Here is a 14,032-nt window from a genome sequence, read left to right as displayed (position 1 = left end):
TATATAATTATGTTATGAGAAAGTAATTTATTTATTTAAATATAAATATAATTTTAAAATTTGAATAAAATAATGTGAATGATTTATTTATTAAAATATAGTAAAAGTTATATAATATTCAATGTTTAGAATATAGTAATTAAAATTTTAAGTTATATATTATATATAAAATGAGATGTGTATGTCCATGTTGTTAAAGTAAGATATAGACATATTATGATATATGATCTCGTAAAAAAATAAAAATAATATGCAGATATAAACAAACAAAAATATATTGAAAGATATTAACATATAAAATTAGAAATATTATTTTCTAATAATGAATATTAAGGTTAAAAAATAGCATTTGGATATGAATATGTCTGTTAATGTTGTATAAATTTGACATAATAATAAATTATTGACATGTAGTGATATAACCAAAATTTTTGAATTAAATATTTTAGTTAAATATTATATTAAATGAAATGCTTTAATTTATCTTTTGTTGATATATTGTTCAAAAATTTATGACATAAGAATTGTTATTTAATAATAATAAGAATAAAGTTAATATGCTAATGTTAATAATGATAATAATACTGATGATAAAAATAATAATACTAAGAATTATAATAATAGTCCCGATAATCAAACACAGCCTTAAAAGTACTCAATCATAATTTTGTCCTTTCTTTTTAAGCACTAAAAAAGGTATTTTCAATGATAAATTGAATAGCTAACACAAGAAATTCAAAATCATTTAGAAAATGAAGATTGTACTTACTTTGAGAAATTCAAAATCAAAATATTTATGAAAGATATGATGTTCGAGACCTGAGAATATCCCTGTAGAAGCCATGATGGTTATTCAGTTCATTAGGAGAAACTGATAAATATTTTGGCCCCAATTTCTTACAGAGGGAGTACGGATGAATATATGTTAATGACACAAGAAGCACCAATAATAAGCTTTGTCTACTCAAAAGGAAGGAGAATGTATTCAAGTAATCGATAAAGCTTACAAACTCCAAAAGCATCTGTTTCAAGCAGGAAATGAAATAGATTTAATTTATCACTATATTATCTGTTTAATTTAGCTGTTGCCAAGCGCTGTCAAGTGTCCAGAAACCAATTTGCATCAATTAGAATATAAACTTCACAAAAATCACAAACACCATATTCATGAACATAGGTACCTATGATTTTCACCCATTCAACAAAATTGTGCAGGATCATAGCCATCAAGGACTAGCTAACTTATCTGTGAATAGATTGGATTATGCAGGTGAATTATAATTTACCAAAAATATCCGGAGAAAGCACATGAAGCAAACAACGTTGAACATTTTGGAGTGAAAAAGGCTATAACAAATATCTTCCTCTAATTAACTAACATGTAAGTGCTACCTCGTTGCAAAAGCGGAAAAATCCCATCCATTGATCCATGTTTATGACCTTGTAATCCTTTTTCTTATGTCTTTTGTAAGATCCGAAAAAATGTGAAGTTTATAATTAAGTCTTAAGTATGTTTTATTAAAATCTACACAAGTTTGGGTAGCGTAGTACACCTTCTTTTGCTAGTTTCTTCGTAAGAAAAACTTGTGTTTTTTGGATCTTTTATGGCATTTCAACCTGAAGCCAAACCTGGGTCCTTGCCTAATTTCATTCCCACCGCCAAAGAAAAAGAATATGGTGACACCCCCCGTATTCTTTTTCTTTGGCGGTCGGAATGGACTTAGGAAATGACTCAGGTTCGTTTTTGGGTTGAAATGCCATAAAAGGTGCAAAAGATGTAATTTTTTCTTACAAAAAAACTAGCAAAGGAAGGAGGTACTACTACGCTACCCAAAGACACGAGCAGAACTACACTAAAACACAACGAACACTTCGTAAATGTCGATTAATGTCATGTTTGACGTCTATAGTGCCCTTAGTCGTCGGGTAGTGTAATGTTTGACGTCTATATAACAACCCTTAGACATCGTTTAGTACCATGCTCGACGTCTTAATAGACGTCGGTCATGTCATTAAACCGACATCTATAACTACGTCGGACCTGCAGAATCCGATGTTCCATTAACGTCACCCTTAAAAACGCCGGTTCGGGATGTGACGTTAAAAGCCAAAAATAACATATGTCTAAAACCCTTTCTGGACTAATGATATTATTATTTTCATCTATAATATAACCTTATTTAAAAACAAATATAAAAAGTAATGATTAAAAAAAACGTCAGAAATTTAAAACTTAGAAATATTTTGTAAAATTGAAAAATAAATTCTCCCTGCATTTTAGCTTTCTATTATATTCTTTAAAATGAGAATTGAAAAATAAAATGTCAAGAGTCCAAGCAAAGAAACTTTCCAAAAGAAGATAAACACCAATGACTATTATTATGAATAAATTGAGCAAAATTATCCCAACATTATTTGTTTTCTATCGTGAAGAATTCAAGTATGAAATTGAGAGTTTCACTTTGAGTGAAAACGAATAAAATGAACAATACATACGGATAAAAACTCATAAACCTAATACATTAATGTTTTAAATTAGAAGTGATATCACGTTTTTCATATAAGTTGGATCATGGTTCGAGATTCGTTGAATTTGAATATCTTGATTATGAACTAACTCTCTTTTGTAATGTCTATTAAGGGAACGTAACAATTGATGTGGTTTTTAAAAAGTGTTATACAAGTAAGAGACTCATGGATAACACACTCTCAATCTCAATACAGAAGCATAATGTTGTACTAAGTCCCCTTTGTGATAACAAAATAGTCAATAATTTTTATATAGTACGTACCTAACAAATTAAAATTATTTAAACAATTTAAAATAAGAGAAGCATGAGAACAAGACCAGAGTAATATATATATATATATATATATATATATATATATATATATATATATATATATATATATTCATATGATCATATATCCCAATTTAAAAAATTAAACATAACTCTATCTATATATAATTAATATAATTTTTTTTGTCAAAATGAGAACTGTGATGTTAGGTTCAATTTTGATTGGGTCAACATGATTAATATCAATTGAGTTAGGAGTTAAAGTGAAGTACTTTTAACCTTACATTTTGTGATGTTAAGAGAAATTGTGATCAGGTTTGCAAAAGTCCATTATTAATTGGAATAATAAAATTAATGTTTATCGTGTTAATAACTTTTATAGGTTGTAATGATAAAAAGACGATGAACATGTAATAAAGGAGAAACATTTAAAGTACGATATTATAGTTAAGTGGTGAGTTTTTGGAATCTGGAAACTCATGGGATTTTAGAAAATCATAACAGAAGAATAAAATATGAGAAAACAATGAAAAAACAAAATATTTTAACTAATTAAGACTGCAATATCTTTTGACTATAACGAAAATACATTCAAATAAAATATATTAGAAAAAAAAAAGTCATTTGTTATCTATTTTCAATATCAAATCCTTTCTTATATAAGCTATATCTGTCTTAGTTGGATGGCGTGAATGGAATCAAAATATTTAAGTTATGTAAACAATCCAAATAAAAAAGTTAGGAAAGTTTATTACGGTATATTATATTTCGTCTTACATGTAACATTATAATTTATGATATGATTGTTTAGTACTTAAATATAAATAAGTAAAAAATTTGGAGGAGCATACCTACACAACACTAATGTATATATTAAACGTACGTCTCCTTGATCGGTAGCCTGGTCAAGTTAAAAAAAACATAAATTATAGACTTTTTCATATCAATTCAATCTCGTTATTTAAAAAATAAATGGCTGTTTAATTCTAGGAACATAAGACAAAGTAAAACTATGTTAATATGTTTTGAGAACAAACAAAGATATACAAACTTTTATACGAAGAATGATTCCTATAAGAAAAAGATTTTCAATTATTGAAATAGTGCAAGTGAATAAAAAAACATATTTATTTCGTAATTTAAAAAATTATATAAATATTAGATCTGAAAATTCACAATTTAAAATGTTAAAAAAAACACAGCCCAGAAGTTGTAATAATATGGCTTATTAAAAAGTGGGATAAGAACCGTTGAAAAAAAATTGATAATATTTGATTAATTTTATAAAAATAAAATAATTTTATTAAAATTTAACTTTTTATTTTTAAAAGAAAAATAAAATAAATAATATTAAATAAAAAAGTTGTGGTGTAAAAATACTAAATAATTACACTATTGTTATTAAAAGGAAATTTTTTTTTAATAACTACTTTTTAACAATGTTTATGTGTGACCAATAAATAATTACTCGTATCATTTTATAAAAAAAAATAGTTCTCATTGCTTAAAAATATGTTCTCAGTTCCTACTTGTTTCCATTCTCACTTTGGTCTTCAGTCAAACATAAAACCCGCCGTCAACTTTACTCTTACAGTTGGGAACGAACGTGTCAGCTTCCTAATTAGAATTATTTTAAGTTTTCGGTTACATAAATATTATTTTAATTTATGATTCCCTTTGACTTGTACCCCTCAACTTTTTATCTATACGATTTGAATAAATTAATAAATGACAAATGCACGTACGTCACGTATGACGCAGAAGGAGTTCCTAAGGATTTCGTGTCGTTATTTTATTGGCTACTGTGTTTAACATAAATTAAATCAATCAAATATTAAATAACTTTTAAATTCTTTATTAACCTAATTTATTTTAGGATAAACCATCAACCAAAGAAATAAATTTAGTAAAACTTAAAACTTACAAAAAATTATTTGAAAGAAGTTTTATTTTTGACGCTGATTTCTATAGACAGGAACACGTGCATTTGAAAAGAACAATGAACAACAAAATCATGCTGTTTCAAACTATTTTTTTTTTTTTATAATTGATGTATAAATCAAATAGTATATATATTTGTTTATAATTTAAACTGTGTTCACTTCGACATAATTTCCTGTTTACGCGGGAGAGCGAGCGAGTAATTTAAAAAAAAAAAACGTGTTCACTTCTGTAGAATCGGGAACGATGATTTGAAGGTGTTTGCGAGATTATTGTACTGTTTATTCACCTGCTGTTGTGCGAGGATTTGGGAGATCAATCATGCTTTGTCTAAATTACCCCCTTCATTTTAAATTAATCGCAGTCTACAAACTCGGTGTAGGCTAAGTGAACGAATAAGACGAAGAAAGTTGTTCCGGTTACGCAGCAAGCTGGATCCGGATACCGCAGAAACACTGAAAAGGCCACCAACTTGTATCTGGTTACCAAAACACTTGTATCCAGATACGATCATTCTTCATTAAACTGCTTCTTCATTTGAACTGTATGTTGTTGAATGGTCTCCATTGAATCCAACCATGTCTTCAAAACCTATTTCTTTCTCATACCTGCACCACATATATTCTATAAACATTTTTTTTTTCTGTAAATATGTTTACGGTTGATTGAATTTATATGAATAATTTTTGAAGAATATATAATATATGAGTTTGATGATAAGAAAAGTTAGACCTGAGCATAGCAACAGGACCATTGTGATCAAACTTGACCATATCCTTCCACCAACCTCTAATATATAATTATTATAAATTTTTAACACTTAATAAACATTTTTACAATTAAATATAACATTAACAAATATCATTTTATATTACTTTAATACTTGGGGGCATATTGGTAATCTTTAAATTCTACCAATTAAATAAATTTTTTAAAACTGTCACATCAATCAAATCCTACGCTAATTATCACAAAATTCACTCCCAAATCCATCCTCAATTATCTTCAAATCCACTTAACTAAATACAAAAAAAAAATCATCCTCAAATTTCCTCAAATCTACTCAATCACTCTCCCCCAATCACTCTCCCCTCATCACCTCCAAGTAAACACACCCTCTTAATGATTAAAAAATGCACTTAAAAATTCAAGTGCAAAGAACCTGATCCCGTTTCCAATTTCTATACCTCATTTCCGTTGAACCAGTTGAAAACGGAATAACGTGACTGCACTTTTAAAAAACCGATTTTATCTTTTACATGAGATAATCTTTTTTAAATAAGGCAGTATAGTGTCACAGGAATTACGCTGTTAGTATAAAGAAGCTTATCATTAACTACAGCAAGTTATCCAATTAGGATAATGATATTTACACAACATTTTTTTTACAACATTTAAACATTGATTACGTGTCAATATGTTATTGGTAAAAAATTATTTTACAGTAATATTCATGATTATTATTATTGATGGTGGAGTAATTTTTGACCAATAACAGATTGACACGTAATCAATATTTAAATGTTGTCAAAAAAATATTGTCTAAATATCATTATCCATCCAATTATTATGTGAAGAGCAAATATTTTTATAATTAAGACAGATACGGAATACATTTTCTCTAAGATTCTGACAGTTAAATCATTACAGAAAGAAAAAATGAAAAAGGACCAACACATACATAATGCTGTAACTTTGGAACATCTTTAAATAATATAAAAAAACAAATATAAACAAAAGTATTTGAAAGAGATTTAAGGTGAAATTTAAGAAAATTTTAGGATGTTAGAATTGATGTAATGGATTAAAAATATTTTAATAGATAAGTTATTAGATTAAATTTTTATTTTCATAATTAAATTTAATATAAAATATAGTAATAATAATAAAAAATTACTATTATTATTATTAATAACTATAATAATAATTATAGTTATTATTATTTATTTTTAATAGTTTTAATTCTACCATTAAAATTAGTATTATTGACTATATTATTATTATTATTATTATCAATGTTATTATTAATATAATTTATATTATTCGTTATTATTATCAAGTTATTATTATTATTATTATTATAATTATTATTATTATTATTGATGATGACACATCTTAACATGATTAAAACATCAATAAAAATTAAAGAAAAAAAATGAGATGTTTATATAAAAGTTATGGGAAAAAATGTGATGACATGTCATTCCTTTCTAATCTTTTCATTGGTGATAGAGTGTGAGGATCTTGGATCTTTCTCAAATTCATTATATTCACCCTCTCAGGTTCTTTTTTAAAAACAATACACCTAGAGCACAACATGGAGAAGACATAATAATTATAGGTTGTGACTAAGTTGAAATATTAAGTAATTCAAGGTGCGCGAGCTGCATTTTTTTTTTATAGTGAGAGATAGATATGAAAAAGGAAAAAAAAAGGTTATAAAAAAATAAAAATGAAATGAAGTCAAAGACTTAACATTAGATGCGGTGAGGGATAGATAGGTAATATCGTAAATAAAGAATTAAGCAAAGTTTGATAATTCTGAGGCTAAAAGCGTGGTAGCCGCCGTATATAAAATCCATTTCCAGACGTAGTTTTGTTTCAATTTTTTTTTTGGATATCTTCCTTCTCACACTTCTTCTCCGCACCCAACCAAACCAAACTCGCTCTCTCCTTTCCTCTCTCTCTCTCTCTCCCTCTCTCCTTCTTCCAGTGTTCAGGGGATCGCGTCGGCGGCGATTCCCTACCCTGTTTGCCCCTCAGGCTTTCAATTCGACTCTCTCGCTTTCGTTTTTCTGATTCCCTCTTTGAAAATGCTTCCCGTCGCTTGCTAGGGTTTCCCAACTGTCAAATCCGGTTCCCCAAAAGCACCCTGTACCTTTTCTTTCTGCGATTAATCAACTTCGTAGTTATGGCGATTCGAGTTACCTTCTCCTTCTCTGGCTACGTAGCCCAGAATCTCGTCTCCTCCGCCGGCGTCCGCGTCGCCAATTCGCGATGCGTCCAAGAATGCTGGATCCGCACGCGCCTCTTCGGCGCCACCCAGAAAACGGAACTAGATTCTTCCGCCGGCGGAGTCCGAAATTTCTCCAGGTCCAACTGCTGGGCCCAGTCCACTTACTCCACCCTCGCCGGTGAGTTTCTCGGCGACGGCTGCAAGAGCCCAATCATCTTGGGCCTGATTTCAATTATGAAGTCAACAGCGGGTGTGTCTGGGTCATCCGCGGCGGCTGCGGGTATTTTCGGTATTTCTCCCTTTAAAACAAATTCCATCATTCCCTTCTTGCCCGGTTCGAAGTGGCTTCCTTGCAACGAGTCCATTCCCGACCCCACCTCGTGGGAGGTCGATAAAGGTGGCACGAAACACACCGTTCCGAACGATGTTCCCGGTTTTGGAAAGACTGGTTGGCTTTCGCGGCTTTTGAACGTGTCTTCTGAAGATGCTAAGGCTGCGTTCACTGCCATTACCGTTAGTTTGCTGTTCAAATCGTCTTTGGCTGAACCTAGATCCATTCCCTCCGCTTCTATGTATCCTACTCTTGAAGTAGGTGACCGTGTTTTAACCGAGAAGGTTAGTTACCGGTTCTGTTTGACTAAATTGTTTTTGTGATTCTGTCGCTTTTTTTTTCGGCTTCTTTGGAACTAATTAGGTTGTTAATGTCTGATACAGGTTTCGTTCCTCTTCAGGAAGCCTGATGTTTCGGATATAGTGATTTTTAAAGCGCCTCGTTGTTTGGAGGTATGCTTCGAAGACATTTGTTTTTGTTATTGAATGTTTTAAGGTGGTGTTAACTTGTTAATTCTGTTGTTTATTGATTGATTTCTGTTTTTATGTAGGAGTATGGTTTTACTTCGTCTGATGTGTTTATAAAGAGGATTGTGGCTAAGGCAGGGGATTGTGTTGAGGTATGATTTTATATTTTGATTAAGTTAATTGATCTAGTGTTGTGCCTTGTTCTTTTAAATTATAGTCTTATGCATGCTTGGGCTTTTGTTGTAGGTTCGAGATGGGAAACTACTGGTAAATGGTGTTGCTGAAGAACAGGAATTTGTATTAGAACCTCTAGCTTATGAGATGGATCCAATGGTAATGTTTGCAAACTCGAAGCTGTAGTAGTGTTTGATTGAATTATTGTGGGGCTTGACTGCATGATCAATAGTGGTTTTGTGTTTTTATCGCAGGTTGTGCCCGAAGGATATGTGTTTGTAATGGGAGATAATCGGAATAACAGCCTTGATTCTCACAACTGGTAATTTCTCAGCCCTTTTCGAACTGACTTTTTCTTGTTTATGCTGATATTTTAGTATAGGTCGACGACAGATTTTGGCCCATTTGTTGATGCTGTTCTTCTCGAAACAATCTAGCTTATGTAAAAATTTGCTATCAGATCTCAGAGCTTTGAAACATGTGATTGTTCACATATCGGATTAATGATGTCTGAGTTGACTTTTATTTGCTGTTTTTTGTGTCTATCAGGGGTCCCCTCCCAATCGAGAACATTGTTGGTAGATCCATGTTTAGGTACTGGCCTCCATCTAAGGTGTCTGACTCTGACACCCTTCGTAAACTGCCTCATAGGAACAAATCTGTGGCAATTTCTTGACATGATTCCAGCTGCTTTCTGATCTGAGGGTGATGAAGGTTTCCAGATACTTTCATATGTTCTAAATTGGTAGCTTCTCCTGTTTTTGCCCAGGATTGAGCTTTCAATTCAAAGGTTCTCTAAGAAGAGCCCGCGTGAGCTGGCTCTGCATACAGTTTGGGATGAATATCTTATTCATTGATACAAATTTGTCAATGACCTAATAATACCATAATGCGTTCTTTAGTGCCATCCGAGTCAAATGTGTTTCTCTTTGCTGTAGTACGGGGGAGAAAAAAAAAAAGAATTCCAAATGCATGGTATGATTTTACCCCATATAATTTAACATGATGATTGATTTGTTTTGTATTCTTTCATGTATGTATACTATCTGGATGCTAGAATCTCGGGGTTAGATTTGTCATTTTGAGCTACTTGGACTCCTTGTTAGTTCCATAATGAAGCCTCCTCGTAATTTGATTCTGTAATGCCATTCAGTCGCACATGAAATTGTATTGCACAATATGGTTGCCTACTTTGAAATCAAGTAACAGTGCAATTTCGCATTCTTTCCACTCTTTGTATTTTTATTTTTTTTTCAATTTATCTTGTGCAGTAAGAGTTGTGGAGTACAAAGGGTCGACTAACTTGATCCACCTGGATCAACAAAACATTAGACATGTACAGCCCTGGTTATCTGACCTGACTACGTCGCTGAATATTTTTCTTTGCACTTTGTTTCGATAGCAGATGAAAAATGGAAAATAGAGTAAATAAATTAGAGGGAATTTAGAGTAAAAATTTGTACCATTTGGATTGATGGAGTCAAAAGGGCTAGAAAGAAAATAATTTCTTTTTAAATTGTTTTATTGGATTAAAACTGCAATTGATTAATCAAGTGATTAAATTAGATTTTTATTGTTTTAATGTTTTATTATAATTAATAACGAAATAATTAATAATGAAACATATGCGTGTTAAAAAATTAATTATTAAGATAAATTTAATTAAAAAATGTTTCTAAAATAATGTTGAAGTTATAAAAATGTATAGAAAGCATTACAAAAGTAGTTTTTTTTATTAATTATTGTTATTGTAATATTATAGAAATATTTGTAATTTCTTTATCAAAATGAAAAGTAAAATTAAACCATGAAGTAATTATAAAATTTTATTTTTTATTGATTATTATAATTATTCAAGAAAATTATTTTTAATCGGGTTAAATATGTTTTGGATCCTTTAACTTGAAAATTAAAATTAGTCTCTTTTCGAAACTTTGGACAAATGTAGTTCATTATTTTTATAATGCTTTAACCGAATTTTGTTAAGTTTATTTGAAGTTTCAAATGCTTTTCTCAATTAACATTGAAAAAAAAAATGTATCAAACAATAAAAATAACTCAAATACTATCATAAGATATGTTTAAAATGTTATTTAACTTATCAATGATTGGTTAAAAGGACTAAATCTACATGTTTATAAAGTTAAGAGACTAAATTAGATCAAAATTTTAAGAAGAAACTAATTTTAATTTTCACTGAATTAAGGAAAAAAACATTTAATGATTTTTAATTATAATAAATAGTTTTTAAAATAATAGAAAAATCAGATTTTAATTAATAAATAAAAAATAAAAGAAATAAAAGAAATAAAAGATAACCCTTAAGATTATCTTAATCAAGGCTCAATCATAGCCCATTCACTTTAAGCATGTAATTATTCTAATTGTCTTAACCCTCCACGAGGTTGTTACACCTCATTCATTTATCCATAGGGTTGTTACACCCTCCACGAGGTTGTTACACCTCATATCAATCATCCATAGGGTTGTTACACCCTCCACGAGGTTGTTACACCTAATTCAATCATCCATAAGGTTATTACACCCTCCACGAGGTTGTTATACCTCATTTATCTTAAGCCCAATTTTATCTGATACCTTTTATTTTTCTTCTGCGATGTTGGGCTAGGCAATGGTCGTTTGGTCTTGACTTGTTTCATTTTTGTTCGCTTTCTTTCATGTTTGAAACTCAGACGAAATTAGTGTTTCTATCTTTACTTAACTTTTACTCAAATAATACAAAAATATCACATTTTCATATTATCCAGTAAAATCTAAGTAAAGAGGGGCAGTTGTCAACACCCAATTTCGTCCGGGTGACTAAATAATAGGACTTGGTTTTTATTGTTGTCTTATTTCATTTTTTTTTTGTTATTTTGTTATTCTTAATTTTATTTTGCTATTTTGTTTAGTCTTGTATAAAAAAAGAAAAAAAAACGAGAAAAAACAAAAAAAAAAAAAGAAGAAAAAAAAAATTGCAAACAAAAAGAAAAAAAAAGAAAAAAGAATAAAAGAGAAAAAAAGGGAACGAGAAAACAAAAAAAAAGAGAAAAAAGAAAAGCGAAAAAGAAAAGAAAAACAAAAAAAAAAGGAAGAAAGGAAAAAAAATGAAAAAGAAAAACAAAAGGAATCAAGGAAGAAAAAAAGAAAAAAAAGGGGGTGCACGTGAATAAAATGGGAGAGGTGCTGATGATTTGGATTTGATTTTCTTGGAAAAATGTCCATAAACAATTAATATTAATGCATGACATATCACTTTAGAATATTTTTGAAATTTTGTTTTATTTGGCAATAATTTGTATCAACATTATGACAATAATTACAAGTAATAATTAAAAATAATATATTGATTGTTGTATTCAATTTCTTCCTAAAGGAAAAAATATGATTTTAATTTGATTTATTTTTCTTCCATCAAGACCATTTATTTTCCTATTTTGCTAATTGACAATTAATTCGCAAGATCACAATGTGGGTATATAAATATGCACATGGTAAACAACAAAAGGAGAGAAAAAATTCAATTTCGGTAAGAGAACATAAGGGAACAAAGAGAACGTAAGAGACTAAATTAGATCAAAATTTTAAGAAGAAACTAATTTTAATTTTCACTGAATTAAGGAAAAAAACATATTTAATGATTTTTAATTATAATAAATAGTTTTTAAAATAATAGAAAAATCAGATTTTGATTAATAAATAAAAAATAAAAGAAATAAAAGATAACCCTTAAGATTATCTTAATTAAGGCCCAATCATAGTTCATTCACTTTAAGTATGTAATTATTTTAATTATCTTAATCTTACCTTGATCATAAAGATTCCATCTCACGGTCCGGTTCCTCTTACTCAGTCCGACCTGTTCTTTATATTTTTATACTGGTTTCATGCACCTAAAAATATTTATTATTTGTTTTGACAACTTCTAAATCCTTTCTAATAAACACTCAAAATAACATCAATTTATGCAAAAATACAGTTTAAAACTTTTTTTTATATCAAACTTAACAAAAGTTTAAGACTGACCCATTCTCATCAACTAAAAGTTCTTTCGCCCTACCAAACATTCAATTCGAAATACTTAAAAAAAAAAGTTTCCAAATTAGAGAATTGGGAAATTATATATTTTTTTTTAATTGGGAAGTGTTTTTTTAATTCGGAACTCGATCAGGTTTTTTTTCCTTTCAAATTTATTTAGGCTTTTGTCCAATCCTCATTTCTCTTTTCTTGTGAGGGTTAAGAAAGAATGGTGATTTGGAGATGCTGTGCTGATGGAAGAAGAAACAGAAAGAATTTAATCATTTAAGGTTTTTAATATGATTTAATTCAGAGGTTTCTTCCTCTACTCTATCAAATTCTTTCTACATTTTTTAATTTTGCTTTCTGGAACTAACTAAACCAATTTTGAAACCATCTTTTTGATCGACACTCATCAATAATATATGATTTCTTTTTGGGAAAGTTTATATTAGACTTCTAACAGCACAAATCCGGATATCAAATTCCACACGTATCATGTTAGGATTTAATATTTAATTTAATATTTGATATCTTTTTTTGTTAGGATTTAATATTTAATTTAATATTTGATATTTTTTTTAAGGTTTTAAGATTTTGTTTGTTATTATTTCTGTTTGTTTTTATTCTGTTTATATAACTGATAGATTAAATAGAATTATAATTAATTCTGTTATAATTAATTCTGTTATAATCTTAATGTATAAATATTTGTATCTCTATTATGCAGAATTATGATTCTCAGTGTTTAAGATATCATATATTGATATCCAAAAAAATTGATTTTCGAGCGAGCGACCATGGTGCCTAGTACAGTGTTCAAAGTGTTGAAATATCCAAAAATGGGGATTCTAAAATTAGCGTCACTGCGAGCTTCATTTGTTTCCAGAACCGAAATAACAATGGACCTGCGTGAATCGATCAGCAACCAAACCGATGTTGCCCTCAGCATGACAAAGCTGTTGTTGTCGAAGGAAGCTCGGGACAAGAACTTCGTGTATTCGCCGCTGTCGTTGCACGTTGTTCTCAGCATCATCGCTGCTGGCTCCAAGGGTCCCACACTCGATCAGCTTCTCTCTTTCCTCCGATCCAAGTCCACCNACCATCTCAACTCCTTCGCCTCTCAGCTCGTCACCGTCGTACTCTCCGATGCCTATCCCGCCGGAGGGCCTCGACTCTCCTTCGCCGACGGCGTCTGGGTTGAGCAAACCCTTTCTCTTCTTCCTTCCTTCAAACAGCTTGTCAACACTGATTACAAGGCAACTTTGGCTTCGGTTGATTTCCAGACCAAGGTAACTTTCCCTCTTTTTCACTGCACCCAATCCTCCATCCCCTTGTCGTGTTA

At 30.0% G+C, this 14,032-nt stretch overlaps 2 protein-coding genes across 3 annotated transcripts in view; both read left to right on the top strand.

The window, feature by feature from the left end:
• The first annotated feature begins 7,338 nt into the window (after nt 1-7,338).
• On the top strand, nt 7,339-9,900 carry LOC106762698 (probable thylakoidal processing peptidase 2, chloroplastic). Of its 2 annotated transcripts, none has more exons than XR_002667920.1 (6): nt 7,339-8,313; nt 8,413-8,481; nt 8,580-8,648; nt 8,743-8,829; nt 8,925-9,112; nt 9,220-9,361. XR_002667920.1 is itself a non-coding variant. In XM_014646731.2 (6 exons), exons 1-6 carry the CDS (start codon nt 7,654-7,656, stop codon nt 9,344-9,346), a joined length of 1,080 nt encoding a protein of 359 aa, XP_014502217.1. In that variant the 5' UTR covers nt 7,339-7,653; the 3' UTR covers nt 9,347-9,900. The 2 variants fall into 2 exon arrangements, 1 of the variants encoding a protein (XP_014502217.1); XM_014646731.2 differs by having other exon boundaries at nt 8,925-8,992; nt 9,220-9,900.
• A 3,552-nt stretch (nt 9,901-13,452) lies between these two features.
• LOC106760468 (serpin-ZX) overlaps nt 13,453-14,032 on the top strand; it is a 2,783-nt gene continuing 2,203 nt past the window's right edge. The window contains exon 1 of the mRNA XM_014643897.2: nt 13,453-14,028. Within this exon, the coding sequence (XP_014499383.1) occupies nt 13,488-14,028 (541 nt within the window). The 5' untranslated portion in view covers nt 13,453-13,487. The remainder of the gene's footprint in view (nt 14,029-14,032) is intronic.

This window comes from Vigna radiata, chromosome 5 (assembly GCF_000741045.1).
Source record: "Vigna radiata var. radiata cultivar VC1973A chromosome 5, Vradiata_ver6, whole genome shotgun sequence".
In the NCBI taxonomy this organism is placed as follows: domain Eukaryota; kingdom Viridiplantae; phylum Streptophyta; class Magnoliopsida; order Fabales; family Fabaceae; genus Vigna; species Vigna radiata.
Note: the sequence above shows the minus strand (reverse complement) of the source record. Positions and strands in the feature narration are given on the sequence as shown.